Genomic DNA, 20,843 nt, shown 5'->3' on the forward strand with positions numbered 1-20,843 from the left:
TGGTCTCTGTGGATTAGCTGCTCTGAGCAGGAATATCATCCTCAGGGCTTGGTGGACCAGGACGTGCTCCACTCTCTCTCCCTCCCCCTTCGTCTGCTCCCGTGTGCTCTGATCAGACACGTCCCTCCCCTGGGCTGTAGCTTCAGTGCTGTCCTCTGAAGTGAATTCTGCGGGGAGTGGGGGTGGGGTGTGCTGTCCACGTAGTTGGGATTGGGGCCGGCCCCTCAGACCTCTTTATTGCTTCTCTGCTTTCTCCTGTATTTTTAATAAGCAATGCTTTATGCAAGGGAGGACCTGGGTGGGCGTGGATCTAGGGTTAGCATTTATTCTATGTGCACTTTCAGAAGTCTTCAGAGGCATGGAATAGAGGGTGGAGCTGGGGTGGTAGGAGTGTGTTCATTCACAACTGCTTGCCTCACCCTCATACAGACGTTCCTTGTCTTACTCTGCTTCTTAGATCCTGTGTTTTATGCACATTGAAAGTTTGTGGCATCGCTGTGTCAAGCAAGTCTGGGCATCATTTTTCCAAGCGCATGTGCTCCCTTGGTGTCTCCAGTGGTGGTGTCCCATTGTGCCCTGATGCTGTTGCCTGCGTCCTAGATGACGGTGGTGCTAACAGCACTTTTCTGGGTGTGCCCAGCTTGCCCGTGGCTGCTGTACTGCAGAGCTTCTTGTGTACCAACTACAGTGCGTCAGTTCACATAACACACTGGCGGGGCTTGTGTGGACACTCCAGGACAGGTGGACATTGCCAAAATGGTGAGCCCTGTGTCTCTGTTTCTGTGCAGGCAATTGGGGGCCCCATCTTGTTGTTGTGAGAAGTTGTAACATCCTCAAGTGGGAGCTGGAGCTGAAGCGCTGGTGCCCCGGGCTGAAAACCCTGCTGTATGTTGGCAGCCACAGAGAACTCAGAGCCAAGAGACAGGTACTCAGGGACTCACAAAACTACGCTCACCCCACTTTGTGCGGAAGGTATTTCAGAATGCCTAGACCTGGTGGTACAATAAGTTGCACACTGGACTGCTAGCCCAGAGGTTGGTAGTTGGAACCCACCAGCTGCTCTGTGGGAAGACGTGACACACTCTGGACAGCCTTGCAGGTCACAGGGCCGCTCTACTCAGCTGAGGGGTTGCTGTGTTTGAATCAACGCCACAGCGAGACAGTCTTTTTTTTCCCACTGAAAAAATAGGTACCCTGAGGTACGCTTTTTTCTTTGATGCCTCTACTTATTAACGTTTTTTTTAAAGGGTAGCTAGAGTGCAGTCATTTTCAAGTTCAGTACACATCAGCCTTCATGACCCTGAGATCCAGAGAAGTAGACAGTGTCCAGCTGCCACTGCCAACTGCTGTGGGAACGACCAGAGTGGGGAAACTCAGACTCATAAGGGACCAGGTGTGTGGCTCTTGGTCACTCTTCAGGTCAACAAAGTCAGCCCTGTGTTAGCATCATAAGCTCCACCTAGGCTCAGAAGGGTAGCAGCTGGGAAAGGAGTACAAACAGGAAGTGTGATGAGCGCCGACGGTGCACTGAGGGGATGGCAGTGATGAGTTGAGCAAAATGTGTGTGAACTGGTAAGTGTAAAACTGAAGGTCTACACTCTACACCTTCACCCGGTTCATAATAAAGTATTCAAAAAGTGTGGGCAAAGAGGGTAAAAAAGATACTGGAAGTTTTCCACAAACCTCCCTCATGAAGCCCCCTGCCATGCATGGGCTCTGGGAGCACTGGGGCCTCTTGGTGCTGCCAGAGCTACTCCCTGCTTAGTCGGCACAGTGCTGCCGACAGCCAGGACAAAGACTCGCAGCCCGCCACTCAGCGGATCAGCCGAGCACTGAGACAGGAGTGGGAACCGGTCACAGCCAAGCTGGGGATTTTCAGGCCTCATGTTCCAAACTGCGCCGGGACTGGGAGACCACGGCAGCCTTGTTCTCCACCTGCAGGAGTGGGCGGAGCCCCACAGCTTCAACATCTGCATCACGTCCTACAAGCGGTTCTTCAAGGGCTACCACTCCTTCTCGAAGGTGCGCTGGAGGTGCCTAGTCATTGATGAGATGCAGCAAGTGAAGAACATGACTGACAGGCACTGGGGAGCCATCTTCAACCTGCACAGGTGCGTGCGCACACCCTGCTGGGTGCCCCTGACGCTGGGTCGGGCAGGCAGGATTAGGGTTATCTTCTAGTGGCAGTGCTGCCACACACCTGGTTGGAGTGTGCAGGGCTCAGGAGACTTGAGAGTTGATTTCACGAGGCCCACTTCCTCTGTTCCCCCTACTGCGCTCTTGCCCTCTTGTAAACGCTCCCAGAGAGGAAGCGTCTGCAGTCCCTGTGCTTAGGAACATGGGAGTTTCGCTAGCATTTCTCCCCTTACCTGCAGCCAGCAGCGCCTGCTCCTCATTGATGCACCTCTGCACAACACCTTCCTGGAGCTATGGACTGTGGTGCACTTCCTCATCCCCGGCATCTCCAGGCCCTACCTGAGCTTCCCACTGAAGCCTCCCAACGACGAGAACCAGGATTACTACCACAAGGTGGTCATCCGGCTGCATCGGGTACGTGGCTGGCGGTTTAAGTTGGTCACAGGCACACTTGGTCCCTATCGGGCATACCGCCAGTATCTCTGGAGAGAAAACGGGGGTGTGTTTCCAGGTGACCCAGCCGTTCATATTGAGGAGAACTAAGAGAGATGTGGAGAAGCAGCTGACCAAGAAGTACGAGCATGTGCTCAAGTGCCGTCTTTCCAGCCGACAGAAGGCCCTGTACGAGGACGTCATCCTCCAGCCCGGGTGAGTGCCCATGCACTCAGCTCAGGGTGAATGAGGCTGAGGGTGCACGTGCAGGTGCACGTGTGCTGGGGACACAGGGGCTTGGTGGACACTGATCGTGGAGGATGGATCTCCAAGAGGCCCAAGAAGGGCAGAGGGATGGCTCTCTGTCTGGGGCCATGTCCGCCATGTGCCTCAGAGTGCCTCCCACACTGTCTGTCCCCTCTGTTGTCTGGGTCAGCTGATAGTAGTCCTTGAGTAGGCTACCCACTCAGAGAGCTGCTGACACCCCAGTTCCCTACAGCCTTGGAGGCTGGGACCTAGGCCAGCTGTGTCTGCAGGTGGACAGACAACTCCCACTCTCCTGACAGCCATTCTCAATGGAGCAAGGCAGGTGGCCGTGCACCCCTGCTGCTCATGAGCACCCCCAGTGCTTTCCTCAAGGCCCCCTGTGCTGCAGCCAGAGCACAGAGCTGGAGCTGGAGCGACGGGGGTCCAGACTGAGCTAGGCTGGTTTCTCTGACCTCACAGGACACAGGAGGCCCTCAAGAGTGGGCACTTTGTCAATGTCCTGAACATCCTGATGAAGCTGCAGCGTATCTGCAACCACCCAGAGCTCATCGAGCCCCGCGTGCCCGGCTCCTCCTACGTAGCAGGCTCTCTGCACTACCACTCTGCCTCCCTAACTCTCAAGGCTTTGGAGAGAGACTTCTGGAAGGTAGGAGAGGTTTGCGTGGGCACACATCCTGTTGCTGCTGCCACCGTTGCCGCCACCGCTGCCACCTTTCAGCAATCGAGACCCTGGTCCTGAGTCCCGAACTCAGTGACTGAGGCCCTCAAGGGGTTTGGTGATGGCTGAGAGATATTTGTAACTTTACCCCCGTAATGCTCTGCTATGATCACGGCTCTATTTGCAGCATGATCCGTGCCCGTGCAGAAATACCTCTGTCAGAGGTGTGTGTTTGTGCCTGTGGGTGTGGCCCCATCTCCCTCCCACCCCGTTGCACCTGCGTGCCTGTCTCTGTGTCCATGCGGGTGGCTGTTATGACTGTGCGGGCAGGATGTGTATGTTACAGCCGTGTTTTCCATTGCCAAAAAGTCTTGGAGGTTGTTTTCTAATAAGGTCTTGCATTTTGTAATTGCCCAATGGAGCCAATACCGAAAGATCCCTGATGGTACTGTGGGTTGAACATTGGGCTGCCAACTGGGAGGTTGGCAGTTTGAGCCCACCAGCCCCTCCACAGGAAGAAGGTGGCGCTGCGGCTCCTGTCAGATTTTGTCCCAGGCCACGCTCAGGAGCAGTTCTACTCCTCCCTCCAGGGTTGTTGAGGGGTGGGGACAGACGCGATGGCAGTGAGCATAATTTACAGCATGCCCGTCTCTCGTTGTAGAGGTACTTGGAGTGGGAGACGGGTTCTACTTTCAGCATGTTGGCGGGGAGGCGCTGCAACATGTCCGGTGTCATGTCCGTGTGCTCACGCTGAGAGGATGCCAGTTGGCGGGGTTCCGTCCCCTCACAGCCTGAAGCCCCACTTCACCTCTCACTGCAGTTCTTTCTGTCTGCTTCACAGCTCAACGCCTCTCCCTTTAACTTTTTATTGTGACCTATGCGCTTACATATCAGATCATCGTTTCTGCATTTGGTCACTTACCCAACCTCCCAGCAGCCTGCTCTGTCACACCACACCCCTTCTCTCTCTTGTAGCATAGTCTCTCCCTTCACCCAAGGTAGCACCTGTCTACCCTCTAGCCGATGATTCTTCCTTCCCGCTTTCCCTTCCCACTCCTGTTTGCCGTCACAGCCTGTGTCTTCTGGTATGAAGACCATTATCTGCTCTGTTTCCTTTTAAATCACAGTGGTGCTTCTTAGGGCTCTCAAGTGGGTTCTGACTGCCAGCGACCCTATGCGCAACGGAGGGAAGCGCCCCTCACCACTGTTAGCTGTGAGCCGTCCACTCAGCCTGTGTCAGTCCTTTCGCCGAGGGCCTTCCTTTATCCATCACCGCCCTCGACGTTACTAGACATGGTGTCCTTCTCCGGGGGCTGGTCCCTCCGGACAACGTGTCCAAAGTATGAGAGACAGTCTTGCCATCCTTGCCACTAAGGAGCACTCCGCTGCACTTCTTCCGATGCAGATGGTTTGTCTTACTAGCAGTCCATAGTACTTTCAATACCGTACCAGCACCACAGTTTAGAACACATCGATGATGCTTCAATATTCCTTATTCATCATCCAACTCTCACAATACATATGAGGCAGTTGGAAATATCGTGGCTTGGGTCAGGCACATCTTAGTCCCCAAGTGACATCCTTGTTTTTCAGCATTCTAAAGGGCCTGGTACAGCACGTCCTCCAAGCCTGTCCCAGCTTCCTTGTCATGCTTGAGCGGTTCCTGGTGTACTGTGTGTGCGTGCTCGTGTGCGTGCCGTGTTCCTTATTCTTTAGGGCACATGCCAGATGGGGGAGAGCGGAACCTAAGGTATTTCTAGTCCCACTTGTTTGAGGAAGCCCCACAGTGCGTTCCACAGTGGTTGTGCAGGTTTGCAGTCTTGCCAGCGGTGCTCTGGTCCCTCCTCATCCTCTCCAGCACGGGTTTGAGCGCAGTGCCAGGGTGAGGTGGCATTCGTCCTGGTTTAGATTTGCTTCTCTTGAATGCTTGGTGGTCGTGAGCATTTCTTCACATGCCTGTTGGCCGTCTAGGATGTCTTAGTGAGCTGACCGTGTCCTCTAGCCATTGTTTAGTTGGGTGGTTTGCCCTTTCCTTGCTGAAGTGTTGACGTCTGCTGTAGATTTTAGAGATTAGTGTCCCTTGTCTGTCATTGACAAAATTCTTTTCCCAGTCAGTGAGTGGGTCCCCCTGGGCCCTCCTCCCTCTTGGGATGACATCTTTTGATGTAGTTATGTATCTTATTTCTAGGATGTCTCAGTCATCAATTTTTGTCTTCAGTTGTGTGTGGTTTTTTACATTTTATTACGTTAGTTTGTTTATGCCATGGAGCAGGGATCCAGAGTGTGCCCTGGTTCCATTGATGAGCAAGCTGTGTTTCTCGGTTTACGTCTGCATCTTCAGCCCATCTTGAGTTTGCCTGTGCATGTGGAGTGAGGTGGGGCTCCTGTTCTTTGCTTCTCTGCACTGAGACCCAGCCTTGCCAGCCCTCCTGGTGAATGAGATGCTCTCTTGCCTGATTCATGGGTCTCACCCTCACTGGCCGGTGGGCAGCGGGGCTGGCGTCTGTCCCAGTGGTCTGCGTGTGTTCAGCTGGGCCAACCCCAGGCTTTGTAGCAGAGTTTGAGGTTGGGTAGCGATAGGCCTCCTACTGCTCTTCTCCTTTAGAACAGAGGCAGCTCCCGGCTCCCCCTCGTGCCTCACCTGCCCTGAACATCCCGGGAACAGAGTCACACCGGCCTGGTCTTTTTGTCACTGGCTGCTTTCTCTTGGTGTGTATCAGGACTTGATTCTACCGTCTGCTTGTAGGGAGCTTTGCCTGTTGGTCCGATGGGTCCTGCTCTGTGACTGTCACAAGCAGGGGTGCTGGGAGATCCCGTCTACAAACGTGTGTGGGTGCCCTTTCCGGTCTCTGGCACACAGACAGGAGTGGTGTGGTGGGTCAATGGTGACGCCATGCCTGCTGCTTGCCTGTTGCACCATCCCAGTGGCCGGGCAGCTGAGCCACCCGTCAGCCTTGGGGAGCACTGGCAGTGGCCAGCTGTGTTTTCTCTTGGTCCCCCAGTATTTGCTGAACCCTCCTCTCCCCCATCCCCTCCTTGTCACCTGTCGTTGATACATCGACAGGCTGCGGCCCTCGGCTTAGAGCAGGCCAAGGCGGATGCCAGTGCCTGCACACCTGCACTGGCAGACCCATCTCCCCCTCTGTCTTCAAGGGTGCTGTGCAGGTCTTCTAGATGCTTCTGTCTCACTTCTGCTGCATCTTCGCTGTCACTTGTCTTGGAGGGACTTGCCTCCAGCCTTCCCTGGCAGGCTGACCGCCTTCTCTGCCACTGAGAGTGGTTGTTTTCCTTCTTTACGTAGGAAGCAGACCTTTCCATATTTGATCTCATCGGGCTAGAGGGTAAGACCACACGCCACGAGGCGGAGCTGCTGTCCAAGAAGAGGGTCACTCGGAAGCTCATTGAGGAGATCTTCACCTCGCCCCCACCGGCAGCCAGGCCCGTTGCGGTGAAGCTGAAGCCGAGCAGGTGTGTGGCACTCACATGTGTGATCCTTGCTCCATGCACTGTCATACCCCAGCCTCGACACACCCTTCCTGCCAGTCACATAGCAGCTCTCAGGCGAGACCGGCCCTCACCCCTGCATGTGTTGCACCCTGAGCTGCTCCTCAGGGTGGCTCTCAGGGCAGGACATCAGTGTGTGCAGACGTGCCTTGAGGTGTCTTCGGGTCTGGGCAGCAGAACCATGTCAGAGAAGCTGGCCCTGAGCAGCATGGGACCAGTGGGTTGAAGCCGAGGGCGGGAGAGAGGAGAAAGCGGGTGTCATAGAGGTGCTGCTGCTGGGCCCCATCATTGGTTTCCTGACTGTGGTTTTCATGCCTGGTCCACGGGCTTTCAGGTTGTTTCAGCCTGTGCAGTACGGCCAGAAGCCAGAGGGCCGTACCGTGGCCTTCCCCAGCACCCACCCGCCCCGGACAGTCACGCCCACTGCAGCCCCTGCCGTGCCTCAGGGCCAGGTCCGAGGACGGCCGCCCATCGCCACCTTCTCTGCGAATCCAGATGCAAAAGGTATGCACACATTACCTGCTGACCGGCAGTACACAGTTGTGAGCAGGGCAGCCCGGTGGTGGCCGCTGCCACGCAGCGGTGGACCGCCGCTCTGTATGGCTGAGGTGCAGCCCTTCCCCTCAGCCGGGGCTTTCTCTTACACAACAAACCCTGTTTGTGTGGTGCTGCGTGGACGCCGCAGAGCAGGTAGATGGGTGGTGGAGGTGCCGTAGCACTTCTGAAAGGCCCTTCTTGCTCTATTTGTGCCATCGTGGTAGCTCACCTAGCTGTTACCGTGAAGAGGGATGCGATTCAGTGGCAGGACAGGTACAAAGAGTGTTGCAGCTTCCAATCTAGGAGTTCTTAGCATTACTGCTTTCCCTTTTTCTGAGAGAGAAGCTAATGTGCAGAGCTGCCTTGTTGCAGAATTCCCTTGGAAGGTAAGATCGGAAGCTCTGTGTGTGTGCGTACGCACGCAGGAGAGTGTCTAGCTGTCTAGTGGATAGTAAGGTTGGTGGGGCCACTTGTAGTTCCTATTTATCTGCTCTGAGAAACGTACTGTGTAGCTGCGACAGGAACCAACAAAGGGCATACGTCCCGTTTCTCTGCCCCCATAAAGTGTATGGGGCCTTTTCCTTTTACAGAAAGGGCTTCTCAGTAGAGAAACAGTGTGAGAGAATGTTCTTTAATTTCTCGGAAACGCGGGTGTAAGTGCTGCGTGGTGTTGAGACCCTCTAACCGCTCTGCGCACACGCGCCTTATCGATTGCAGTGGCGGCCGCACAGTCTCAGCCACCTCAGGCCTCCAGTGCTCCGAGACACCAGTCCACCACGACCTTCACCTCCGCACCTAGCGCAGCCCATCCTGCCAGCCTGCGGGGCCCGACCTCGGCCCCTGGCCCGCCCCTGCCCCCGGCCCCCGCGCACACCGCCTCGCAGAGTGCACTGCCCCCGAGGCTGGTGCTGACCGCCCAGGCCCAGGCTCGGTTGCCGAGTAAGTGGCCTCACCTTCCCAGATCTCTGACCTCTGACCCAGAGAAGTTGTACCTCACACACTGGCGTGAGTGAGGGGCCTCTGCTGCCCACGCCTTCTGGGCCAGCGTCCCAGCCTTCTCTTCCTGTTCTCCTCTCTCCCCACTCCCACCTGCTCACTCTGCTGTCCTCATGGCCTCCTGCTGGACTCACACAGACACTAGCACAGGCTCTGTCCCCCGGAGGCCACCCCCGCTCTCGTGTCAGCTCTTCCCACTAGCCACGGGCATCCACAAACCTTCCTTTCCTGTCGGTCACTTCACACCACACTGCTCCCGAGAGGTCTTGTGATAACTAAACCGATAACTAAACCGATGAGCCTCACAGATCTTTTCTCAATGGCAGAGGGTTTACTGTGCTTCCTGTGGTTCTGCGTCTTCAGATCCACCTGTCCTGAGTGGTGCCCCTGTGGAAAGTCCGCGGACCAACTGTACACTTTAGGGATGCCAGCTCAGGGGCTTTGGTTCTTGGTACCGAGGCTTTTCTGGAAGGATGTGTGAGTGGAGAGAGACTGACAGCAGACCTGCTGCTCATGTGACAGGTCTCTCTTATACTGCCGGTAGATAGAGAAATTGCCCTAATGTTTTTCTTGAAGACATAAAGCTAAAAACCAAACTCACTGCCATTAAGTTGATGCCCTGTCCTTTAACAACTCTATAGGACAGGGGAGTCCTGCCCCAGAGTGTCTCCAAGGCTGTAAATCTTTACAGAAGCAGACAGCCTCGACTTCTCCCATTGAGCCACTGGCGGGTTTGAACCTCCAGCCGTGCTGTTACCGGCTCAACGTTTACGCCCTCAAGCATTCCACGTGTTTCTCAGCTCAGCATGCTCTCCATGAGATGACGGTCACGTGGTTGTGCCTTGACTGTAGAGGAGGCTGTCCCTTGAAGGGCGGGCTGAAGAGGGCTAGCGGGAGCCCCACATTCCAGTGGCAAGTCACGTAGACCTCTCCCCGCTTTCCCCGTTCTACCTGGGTGTGTGTGGGCGGAGCTGAGACCAGCGTTCCCGAGCCTACTAACTCTTCTTGACCTCTCACTAACGCTCTGAGGAAGGGCTGTCTAGACTCAGACATCCATGTGGTGCTCAGCTGTTGCCCAGGGCTCCCCTCTTGAGAGGCTGGCCAGGGTGTGACGCTGCAGATGGAACCCTCTGGTCGGTTCCGATCAGCGTGAAGACCCCATGTTTTCTCTCACTCACGCGAGTTCACACGCGCGTTGGGGTATGTTCTGGGCTCAGCAGGTCCTGGTGTGGTTGGGACAGTCACTCCATGCATGGTTTGCCCTCGAAATGCTCCACGGTTTGAAAGTTTTCTGAGAGTCAGAGGCTGATGCGAGTTTCCGAGGGCATGGCAGCTAGGTCTCTGCCGGGTGGTGTCTGCTGCTTTCCTTATTGCTTGGGAACATAGGACCTACAGAAAAAAGTAACATCTTTGATAGTATTTCGGTTAGTAACATTGACATCTGGTATCTAAGACTCATAGCAGCTATGGTTAAGGGAGTGAACTGTCACGAATCTGACATACTTCTTAACTCTTTCTCTTTCCTGTGGACATCCCTGTGTTTGCGAGTGGGTGGGGACAGTGTCGATGCATGCTCCTGTGACACTTGTTCCCACTGTAGTCAGTCACCCTACGCACCTGGTGGCCGCCATGAGGCAGGCGCACTCGCCTTCCCGGGGTGTCTCTGACTCGGCTCTCCGTGCGTCTGCTCAGGTGGGGAGGTGGTGAAAATCGCCCAGCTGGCATCCATAGCAGGGACCCAGAACCGCGTGGCTCAGCCCGAGACGCCTGTGACGCTGCAGTTTCAGGGGAACAAGTTCACCTTGTCACACAACCAGCTCCGGCAGCTGACAGCCGGCCAGCCCCTGCAGCTGCAAGGTAAGGAAGGCGGGCAGCCTGACCCTGCCCACTGCCACGATGGGAGAAAGCCTGCTGCAGCTCCCGCCTGCCCTAATGAGGGCGGGGTGAGGGCAGGTGCGATGCTCGTCCTGCCTCGCTGCAGTCCGAGGCGGTCATGGTGCCACTGTGCCTGCCCTGAGGAAAGAAGCCCCCTCGCTGCAGTGTGAGGCAGCAAGCTGCCTGGGGTCTGATGAAGACCTGCTCAATGGGGGTTACCCCTCCCTCAGACCCAGTCTGGAGGGCCCTTGGGGGTGGCGGGGAGTGCTTCCCTGGCAACCATGTGGTCACGCTCACTGGGACCCAGGACAGAGAGCCTTACCCATGACCTGTCCACCCCAGCGTCCACACAGCCCCGGAGCCCCTTCTGTCATTGAGGACCCTCTGCCATGGGTGTCCCTGAGGACAGTGGTGACCGCGTCAGGGGCAGCTCTGCAGAGTCATGGGTCACACATACTGAAAGAGCTGCAGCCGTCGCAGGAGCTGGGGTCAGGATACCCCTCAGGTGGCGGCTGTGTGTGGATCATGGATCAGGGCGCTGCAGGCCCACGGCACGAACCACCACTGCTTACGTTCCTGCTGTGTGCGTGCGTGGGCGTGTGGGCCTGCGGGCTCCTGACTGATGTGCTCATGTCCCTGCAGGCAGCGTGCTCCAGATCGTGTCGGCGCCCGGGCAGCCCTACCTGCGCCCTCCGGGCCCCGTGGTGATGCAGGCTGTGTCGCAGGCGGGGGCTGTGCATGGCGCCCTCGGCACCCTTGGAGGAAAGCCCCCGGCAGGCACCCCGACTCCCACGCCCCTGGCCCCACAAGGTACCCTGGGCAAGGGCTGTGGACAGGTTCTTGTGACCTGTGTTCCCAAGGTAACTGAAAGGGGCGTGGGCCTCCTGGGCCTCAGTGCTGCATCGGGCCTGGGCTCACCTCTCCCACGGTCAGTCCTGACCCCAAGCCCGGATCATCAAGGTGACGGCTGAGTGGAGCCAGCCCTGCTGGGCGGGGATTGGATCTCCCATCCATGTTCACCAGAGAGCACGAGGGCTGGGCCCCCGTGTCTCTGTGCCCCCAGACGGACCCCCTGAAGCAGATGGTGTGCTCCCCGCATGTCTTCCTGGCCTGCCCTGTTCTGTCCTTGTTCCTCTCAGCCTTACAAGTGGCTGCTCACAGCTCCCAACTGTCTGTAGAGTTGGTTCAGCTTCCTGTGGGAGGCACCCTTGTCATTCCCTCTGCTGCTCCCGGGGAGTAGACTGCCCTAACACTCATGTGCTATCCCCCACCACTCCCAGCTCTCTCAAGCCAACAGAGGGTACTGTGGTGGCACTTGTTCCTGCCTGCTCTCCAGGGTCCTCTGTAGCCACCTGCCTGCCCCAGCTCCTGGCTCTTGTTTTTTTACACAGTTCTATTGGCACATAATTTACATAGCATACACTTTAGTAGTTCAGTCATATCAAGGAGAATTGTACAATCATTATCATATCAATTTTAGAACACCCCTCCCCCCATGGTTAAATCTTCTTTAAAATGAGTTGTGCTGTCTGTTCTACTATTCCCACCCCCTCCGTCTTCATTTCCCACTCCCAAAATCCCCCCTCCCTCCTGATTACCCACTGCCACCCCTGCATCCCCTTATCAACCCCTATATCCATTATCACTGTGCATCCACTCCGCCTGTGGGTCACAGACTGGGAAACCCAACAGACACAATAAAATCCAAATTCAAAATAAGGTGGTAAAGATAATAAAAAGACCAAAATACAACTAATGAGTAAGAAAGAAAAGCGCCTCGTCAACATTTCAAAAGCCGCTCCTGGCGTTTGTCTTCGCCCTCGGAGTGCTGCCCTGTCCACAGGTTGACTGCTTGTGTGTGTGGCAGTTGACTGTGCCGGCTGACCTCTGGATAAGGACCTGCTTCAGTGCCCTCGTGATGACAGCTGCACTCTGCTCATCCTTGGGGTGGGGGGAGGGTTTGCGGTGTGTGCGTTCCTGGTAGCACACGCTAGAGTGGGTTCCCCAGTTAGCACTGTTCAAGGAGCCAGCTGGTTTCTGGTGCTGACCCTGTCCCATGATTCCCGGAGTGAGTCGTGCCTGCCCGGGCTTGGGAGCATCTGTGTGGTGTAGCCCCTCGGCTTCTCTGCACGAGGGCCAGTGAGTTGCAGCTCTCTGGGGCTCAGTCAGGAAGCCGCCCTTTGTGTCTGTTGTTGGGCTCCCTCCTGAGCTGGCACAGGGTGGATCCCTCAGGCTGCCGGGACCCCTCTCACTCATGTTTGGTCGGTGTTCTAGGCCGAGTGGCAGTGAACCCCATGGGTGCAGGAGAGTCCAGCACGGCCCCCAAACCAGCCTCACCTCTCGGCACTCCGAACCAGGTATGACTCGTGCCCCTGTGGGTGACCTCCTCCCCCCAAAACAAAAGAAAACAAAAAAGCACAAGTTCCGTCTCCTCTGTGAGCTGACAGAACTGCTCTTCCACATAGAGATCTCCCCACGTGACCTGGAAGCTCCTCTGCCCTCACACAGACTGGCCTGTGTTTCGGGTGGTTCTCTTCATCCTGCCAGGGACTCCCTTGCATTCCCTGCAGTGAGTTAGGTGGGGAGTTGCTGCCCTAGTGAAGTCGGCAGCTCCCACCCACTAGCTGCTCCACAGGAGGGAGGAGGAGAGGCTGCCTTCTCCCAGGCTCGGAAACCCTGTGGGGCAGTTCTGTCCTGTCCTGCAGGGTGCTGGTGGGAGTCTGCGTCCACTTGACGCCACTGGTCTGGTTTGACTTCTCTTTTTCTGCCCCTGATTGTTGCAGGCAAAAGAAAGAGAGTGAGTGTGTGTTGGTGTGTTGTGTGGCGTGGTGTGTCTGGTATATGGTGTGTATATTAGGTGTGGTGTGGGGTGGGGGGCTGTTCAGGTAACCTGGAGGGAGTGTGCAGTGTCCCTTTCCTCTGTTTCCGCCCAGGAGGAAAGGGCCAGACTCCTGAAGGAGCGGCTGGACCAGCTCTTCCTTGTCAATGAGCGCCGCTGCTCCCAGGCACCCATCTATGGCAGAGACCTGCGGGGGGTGTGTGCCCTGGCCACACGGGGTTGTCCCGGCGACAGCAAGAGCACTACGGCATTGGTGCTGAGCCAGTGGAGAGAGTCTCTGCAGGACCTCACAGACAGGTAGCTCACCTGGGTGACGTGGTTCCTCCATAGAAGCATCTCTGTCTCTGAGTCGTCAGGTCCATTTGGAACTCATCCCAAGTGTTGGGCGTCGGGGTCAGCTGTGCCTCCTTGTCTGTGGTCTGTGGGAGGCACACAGTCTGCCACCCTCCCTCAGACGTATCTACCCCACCCCACCGGCTGGCCTGTTCCTCTAGGGAACAGGTCAACCTGGGCGCTCCTTGGCTGTAAAGCCAGGCTCTTGTGCCCAATTCCGTGCATATATTATTGATAATTCTGTTTTTCTTTCATTAAAAACCTCTTTTCTTGAAGCAAGGAGCCCTTGTGGCGCCGTAGTTATGTGTTGGGCTGCGATGCGAAAGATCCGCAGTTTTAAACTACCAGCTGCTCCCCAGGACAGAGGCGGGCTTCCTACTCCTGTAAAGCGTCCCGGTCTCAGAAACTCCTGGGGGCAGCTCTGCCCTCTCCTAGAGGTCACTCTGAGTCCGTGTTGGCTCAATGGCAGGGAGTTTGGTTTTGGTTTGGCTTCTTGAAGCGACAGCTGATGTGTTTCGTTCGACTGATGAGCAGCGTGTGTAGGAGTTAACTGAAGAACTCACTCTGCGAGAACTCTAGAAGGCAGTGAGCGCTGTGCCTGTCAGCGAGGCCAAGTGTGCGTCCCTTCCTTCCTCCATGTCACTGTTGAGACACAGTCCCAGGCGTGGTCCCCATTCAGAGGGAGGTCTGCCCAGGACGTCTCAGTTGCAGGCTAGGTCTCTCGGACCAGAAACAGAGAGGAGAAAGTCACACACAGGCACCTCCAGCTCCAGCCTCTGCTCCGAGCTGCTTAGCGCCTCTTCCTCTTTGGCACATGTCTCTATCCATCTCCCTTCAGACTGGCTAGTGTGGACACAGGCTGTAGCAAGTAGATAGGAAATGAACCAGCTGGGCCTTGTAGGGAGAGATTGCCAGGAGGTGGGTGGTGGGTGGTGGGTGGTGGGTGGAGGGCTTGGCAGGGTCCAGCAGGGTACAACTTCCACAGGCAGGTCTAGATAGCAGGCCACCTCAGAACCAATTCCTGAGGTCCGGGAGCCCTCTTCTGATGGAGTCAGTCACTGTGTGGTGACTCAGCCAGGACCAGCCAGGGTCACCCTGTAGCCCTGCTCCGCCTAGCTGTTGGAGGTAGTGGACATGCCGGCTAGTCCCCATGGCAACGAGTGAGGCCACCACTGCAGCTCCTGCAGGACCTTCTTTCAGAGACCCTGGCCAGTGTCCTAAGCGGCCCGCTGCTGTCTGTCCGGCCCTCAGGCACTCCTCACTGAGCCTCCGTCCTCTCCCTCCAGGGTGGCGTGTGTGATTCCCCCTGTGGTTGCGGCACCACCCGCCCTGCGAGTGGCCAGGCCGCCCTCCAGGTACAGCCACAGGATGAAGGTCTTTGAGCACAACCTGCGGGAGCGTGCCGCCCCCTACCTCCAGCAGCTGCAGCAGCTCACAGCCCTGCGCCTGCTGCAGTTCCCTGAGCTCCGGCTGGTGCAGCTTGACTCAGGTGTGGTGCGGTACGGTGCGGTGCGGTGCGCGCTGGGGCTCGCCACACTTGTGCCCCCCGGCCCCTGCTCAATGCCATCCCCTCTACAGGGAAGTTAGAAGCACTGGCAATCCTCCTGCAGAAGTTGAAGTCGGAAGGGCGCCGTGTGCTCATCTTGTCTCAGATGGTGCTCATGCTGGACATCTTGGAGATGTTCCTGAACTTCCATTACCTCACCTATGTGAGAATCGATGAGAACGCCAACAGCGAACAGCGGCAGGTGGGTGGGCTAAGACCTTGGCCTGGCTACTTAGCGCTGTACCTGCAGTGCTGTCAGAGCCCTCCCGGGGCACAGGCGGGTCTGGGTGAAGCCATACTGAAAGCCCTTGGCAGTATGCGGTGTGGTGCCGCAGGCCGTGTGAGGCGGGGCAAGCTCCTTTCCTCGCAGGGAATGAACGTGAGGCTGCGTGTCCCCGTGCTTCCCCTTACCAAGGTAGTTGAGAGTGTTGTGCTGTGTAGACAGCATAGCCTGTAGGGAGCATCCCAGCAGACGGATGCACTCAAAGGTGAGTGTGCAGCCTGACTCTGACATCTGCTGAGGACATGTCCTTACTGTCCTTACACAACAGCCATGACAGACTTGGTGAGGGTGTGTGCGGGGGCGCAGCTTTCACCATGGAGATGTTGGCAACAACCCCTGGACAGGGGCAGCGTAACTCCCACACACGTGCAAGGAGAGGTGTGCCATGGGCCACATGGCGTGGCATTCCACAGTCATAATGATGCCTTAGAAATTTGGGAACGCGACACATGTTCTCAGGACAGTGGTAAACGCTGTACCATGGGCCACACTCCCACTGAGCTGTGTGCTCTCCCTGTGCCTACATGCATGTTGGCTGGGCCCTCGGAGACAAGCGCACATGCACAGAGAGGGTAGGGTTTGTTGCAGGCAGAGGCTTGGTCGGGCGGGGCAGGAAAGTCCTCTTGGCTGGTGGCTCTCCCTGAGGCGGGCTCCTCTCACGGCTCCATTCCCTCACTGGCTTCCTCAGCCTTACTCCTGGGCCTTCTCGCTGTGGAGTGCCCTGGCATTGCCTGAGGATAGATAAGAAAGCCCGTGTCCCTCCCCAGGAAGAACCCACTTTTCTTCTGGGGCCTACACATTGAGCTAACAGTGCATGCACACTGGGACACCACCCCTCACCCCCACCCCGCCTCCGCTATGACTGGTGACAGTTACCGAAAGAAGGTGCAGATGCAGGAGGGAGATCAGGGAGCAGCTGGGTGGAGTGAGCATTTCCCTGGCTCCGCCCCAGCCTCTTGCAAGGACTGACCGTAGCATGTCTTTCCTGGTAGGAGCTTATGCGCAGCTTCAATAGGGACAGGCGCATCTTTTGTGCCATCCTCTCGACGCACAGCCGCTCCACAGGTGTGAACCTGGTGGAGGCAGACACTGTGGTCTTCTACGACAACGACCTCAACCCACTGATGGATGCCAAGGCGCAGGAGTGGTGCGACAGGATCGGGCGCTGCAAGGACATCCACATATACAGGTGGGAGGTGCCACACTGCCGCAGTGCTGCCCAAGCAGAGGGCTGGGTGTTTTCTGAATATGCTCTTGTCCTCGGACCCTGCTAAGAGGGGTACTCGTGCTTGGGATTGTTTCAGATATTTAGACATCTCAGTCATCGGTTAGGAAACTGGAGCCCTTGTAGAACAGAGGCTTAAGTGCTCAGCTGCTAACCAAAGGTCAGAGGGTGAAAGATGAGAGCTTCTGCTTCCAGAAAGATCCACAGCCTCAGGACCACCCCACCCCCCCACTCCCCGGCCCTGAGGCATAGCTCCACTGTCCTACAGAGTTACTGTGAGTCAGAATGGACATGATGGGGGAGGGGGAGGCGTTGGGTTTGGCTTGAGGAACATCTTTAAGGAACCCTGGTGGCGCAGTGGTTAAGCACTTGGCTGCTGATTGAATGGTCTGGGGGTCAAATCCACCATTTACTTCGTGGGAGAAAGGTGAGGCAGCAGTCTGGTTTTATAAAAAGGTCACAGTCTTAGAAATCCTGTGGTGCAGTCGGCCTCTGTCCTGCTGAGCTACTGCGAGTTGGGGTAACATAGCAGCAGAGGCGTTGGCTTTTATTTTGGGTTATTGTAATAAAATGGTTACTGAACAAAGCCACCTCTGTTAAAATTACCTTCAAGCGCAAACAGTAACAACCAGCCACACTATGAGGGGAGAAGTGGCTCCCTGTGCCCAAACCTGTGATGATGTTGTGTGTGTGCGACTGGCAGTGGCAGGAGGGCCAGGCCAGGTAGTTGGTGCCTGTGTGCGCTGAGCCCCCTGCTGCCTGCTCTGGGTCACTCACTGCTCCTGTAGATAGGGGGTGCCCCATCTGCTTTGGGCCAGGGCAGAGCTACAAGGCATCTGTCTTCCCAGCCCAGCCAACCAGGAGCCATATCGGTCTTCTGCGAGGCCACGCATGGCTCTGAAAAAAGGTGTTCAAAGAAAAACCTCAGAAATCACTGCCATTGAGTCCACCCTGACTCAGGTTCCCTACAGCAACGGAGAAACAATGATGGCTTGCAGAATTCTGCCCTGTGGCCTCCACCATCATTTCTGCTTTCCAACGACCGCTTCTCCCTCTTAGTGTCAGATACCAGCACCAGCAATCATCAGTGCATCTTGAGTGCATGTTTGATCAACTTCAAAGAAAGGAAATTGGAAGAATTCTTTAGTTTCTTCATCACTCACTTTGGTAGTAGGTGTGGACATCTTAATAATAGTTGTATAAACTAGAAAATAGTAGTTTTCAGCGTCTAGATATCATCCTGTCACGAACAGCATTGTATGTGCTTTAAGATCTTGAAGGGTTCTTTTTGACTCAGAATGGACACCATTGGTCTTGAATTTGCCATTCCTGGAATAGTAAATCCTGTGATTGTGTGACCTGGAGTGACCCATACCAGTCCACTCCAGCTCGCTAGTGCTTGGGAGAGCGAGTGTTTTGTGAGTTCATTTCATTTTTGAGGTCTTCCTATTTCCCTTAGATTTGTGCTTTGTACATTCCACGTTCCAATTACTAGTGTTTATGGCTGTTCTCTTCTCATTTGAATGGTGCCCCAGCCACAAATGAAGACATTCTGCTCTATCCACATCGTTATGGTTGGCTCTACTTTTTTTTTAAAGTTTTATTGACATATGATGTACACATCATGCAATTCAGTAGTCACATTGAGACAAGCTGCACAGTCATTCCCACAGTCAGTTTTAGAACATTGTTTCCATCCTTGTGCTCATCATTATTCGCTGCACACCTCCCCCAGCCTCCCCTGCTTGCCTCCAGGGAGCCATTCGTCCAGTTCCTGCTCTAGATTGACCCGTCCTGGAAGACTGTTGCTGAACTACGACAACGGCAAAGGAAAACATTAAAAGCCTCCACGTGAAATTAAACATTAGAACAAATTTGAAATGGACCATGATGCATTCGGCATGATCGCATGGCTGTTCACATACCTGACCCATGGTTAGAGGGGATTCACCAGAGGCTTAATCCACATGTATTTCTCCTTCACTTTTCTTTTTTCCCCAACTAAAACAACTTTAATGTGGGTTAAAAGGGAGATAAAGTGATAAGATACAACATTCTAACCTAACTATGTCTGCCTTAATTGACTTTAGAATGAACTCTGATGACGAAGCCATTCATGTCCCTCAACTATGATCGGGGGTGGGGTGGGGGTGGGGGGTGTTCACCTGAGGCTTAGTCCACGTGTGGACCCTGAAATGCACTCTGGGCTTCCACTGTGATGCATAACCTCCTGCAAGGTCGGCTTTACTCTGGTGAAGCAGCTTCTGCAGTCCTTTTTCGAGTGCCTTCCAACCTGAGGGGCTTACCTTGACACAGTGGTCTGTCCCTCAGAGGTGGAAAGCCTGCTCCCTCTTGTTGTCTGTTCTTAGCCAAATACAAGTTCCTCCTGGTTTCTGAAATACTGGTAGCATAGCTTCCAGCCTCACAGCAACAGGCCAGCTAGCACAGCGTCGGATGGGATGGAACCCATTGATGACATCAGTAGGAAGAGACGAAGGAGAAGAGGCACTTATTTCAACAGAATAGGGGCAGACTGCGTGTCAAAATCAGGAAAGGTGTGCCCCAGGGTTGTATCCTTTCCCCATACTTAATCTGCATGCTGAACAAATCTTCCAAGAACACAGCATCAGGACTGAAGAAGACTCATCAAAAATTTGCAATATGCAGATGAAACAACCTTGCTTCCTGAAAATGAGGAAATTGGAGCATTTGCTATGAAATTCAACGACTATAATCTTAGGTGTGGGTTGCTGCTCAATGTAAAAGTTGGGGCCAGCCCCAATCCCAGCTACATTAACCCCTCCCCCAGGAGATTGCACTACAGCCCAGGTGGGGTGGCGGGTCTGCCCAGACCACACAGGAGCAAACTAAGAGGGAGAGTGAGAACTGCACCCTGACCCACCAAGCCCCGAGTACAACTCTCCTGCTGGGAGCAGCCAAAGCACAGAGAGGACTGTAGGGCCAGCCCCACCATGAGACATGACACCCCCTCACTGACCCACAGTGCTGCAGGGGACAGCACTGGAGACACAGTGTGGGAATTGTGTCCGGTCTGAACCCCCCACACTGGGGCGAAACACGAAGGGAGTGCAAGAGAGCAGCAAGTCCCCAAGGAATCCCCAAAATAGACTTCAGACTCATAGGGCAGGGCTGGGCACCTCATCAGACTCGATCGGAAAACATACATAAGGGCCAGCAGACAGACCTGGAACTATTTATAGGCCTTTTATTCCCCCCCCCCTTTTTTCTATGTCTGTCTATATAAGATAGGCAAGATAAGCAACCCCAAGGAGAAAACAGTGGGACTGATGGTTCTGGGGGGGGGGCCAGGGGAGAGGGGGAGGTGGGGGGAAAATGGGGAGCCAGCGAACTCAGGGACGAGGAAACAACAAGAGAACTAAAATTGATGGCAAGGAGGGTGTAGAGCGCCTGGTGGGGTTTGACCAAGTGCAGTGTAGCCGAGAGGAATTACTGAGAGCCAAATGAAGGTCGAACTTGGCAGTGGGATAGGAGGAAAGTAAAGAAAACAGAGGAAAGATCTAGGAGGCAACAGATATTTATAGCGGTATAAAGATAGGCGTGTATGTATGTAAATATACTAATATATAACAGTAGGGATATAGACTGTACATATATTTATATGTTAAGTATCAAGGTAGCAGACAGACTTGGGCCTCTACTCGAGTTCTCCCACAATTCCAGAACACTTTGTTATAATAACCTGGCTTTCTGTGATGATCACCTTCCCGACATGATCTCTGAAGGCAAAATGAGCGCATAAGCAAATGTGGTGAAGAAAGCTGATGGTGCCCGGATCTTAGAAGATATAGCGCTTGGGGTCTTAAAGGCTTGAAGGTTAAACAAGTGGCCATCTATCAGGGAAGCAACAAAGCCCACATGGGTGAAGCACACCAGCCTGTGTGATCACAAGGTGTCGAAGGGATCAGGTATCAGGCATCATCAGAACAAAAAAATTATATCATTGTGAATGAGGGGGAGTGCAGAGTGGAGACCCAAAACTCATCTGTAGGCAATTGAACATTCCCTTATGGGAGGGTTGCAGGGAGGAGACAAGCCAGTCAGGGTGCAGTATAGCAATGATGAAACATACAACTTTCCTCTAGTTCCTAAATGCTCCCTGCCACCCCTACCACACTGTCATGATCCAAATTCTGCCTTACAAATCTGCCTAGACCAGAGGATGTACACTGG

The 20,843-nt window shown here is 55.0% G+C and overlaps 1 protein-coding gene and 1 non-coding gene across 2 annotated transcripts in view; both read left to right on the forward strand.

The window, feature by feature from the left end:
- Positions 1-20,843, forward strand: part of EP400 (E1A binding protein p400) — a 72,539-nt gene that overhangs the window by 31,382 nt on the left and 20,314 nt on the right. The window contains exons 15-29 of the mRNA XM_045296886.1: positions 789-925; positions 1,942-2,111; positions 2,376-2,550; positions 2,648-2,784; positions 3,295-3,481; positions 6,795-6,961; positions 7,332-7,501; positions 8,252-8,473; positions 10,223-10,387; positions 11,048-11,215; positions 12,680-12,762; positions 13,339-13,541; positions 14,864-15,066; positions 15,156-15,325; positions 16,399-16,595. Coding sequence (XP_045152821.1) covers positions 789-925; positions 1,942-2,111; positions 2,376-2,550; positions 2,648-2,784; positions 3,295-3,481; positions 6,795-6,961; positions 7,332-7,501; positions 8,252-8,473; positions 10,223-10,387; positions 11,048-11,215; positions 12,680-12,762; positions 13,339-13,541; positions 14,864-15,066; positions 15,156-15,325; positions 16,399-16,595 — 2,554 coding nt within the window. The remainder of the gene's footprint in view (positions 1-788; positions 926-1,941; positions 2,112-2,375; positions 2,551-2,647; positions 2,785-3,294; positions 3,482-6,794; positions 6,962-7,331; positions 7,502-8,251; positions 8,474-10,222; positions 10,388-11,047; positions 11,216-12,679; positions 12,763-13,338; positions 13,542-14,863; positions 15,067-15,155; positions 15,326-16,398; positions 16,596-20,843) is intronic.
- LOC115871962 lies at positions 16,086-16,218 on the forward strand. The gene has a single exon (XR_004047580.1). It is a non-coding gene; the product is annotated as a small nucleolar RNA SNORA49 (small nucleolar RNA).

Source organism: Echinops telfairi, unplaced genomic scaffold, assembly GCF_000313985.2.
Source record: "Echinops telfairi isolate 266 unplaced genomic scaffold, ASM31398v2 ScPeMD7_7412;HRSCAF=8450, whole genome shotgun sequence".
NCBI classification, from domain to species: Eukaryota; Metazoa; Chordata; class Mammalia; order Afrosoricida; family Tenrecidae; genus Echinops; species Echinops telfairi.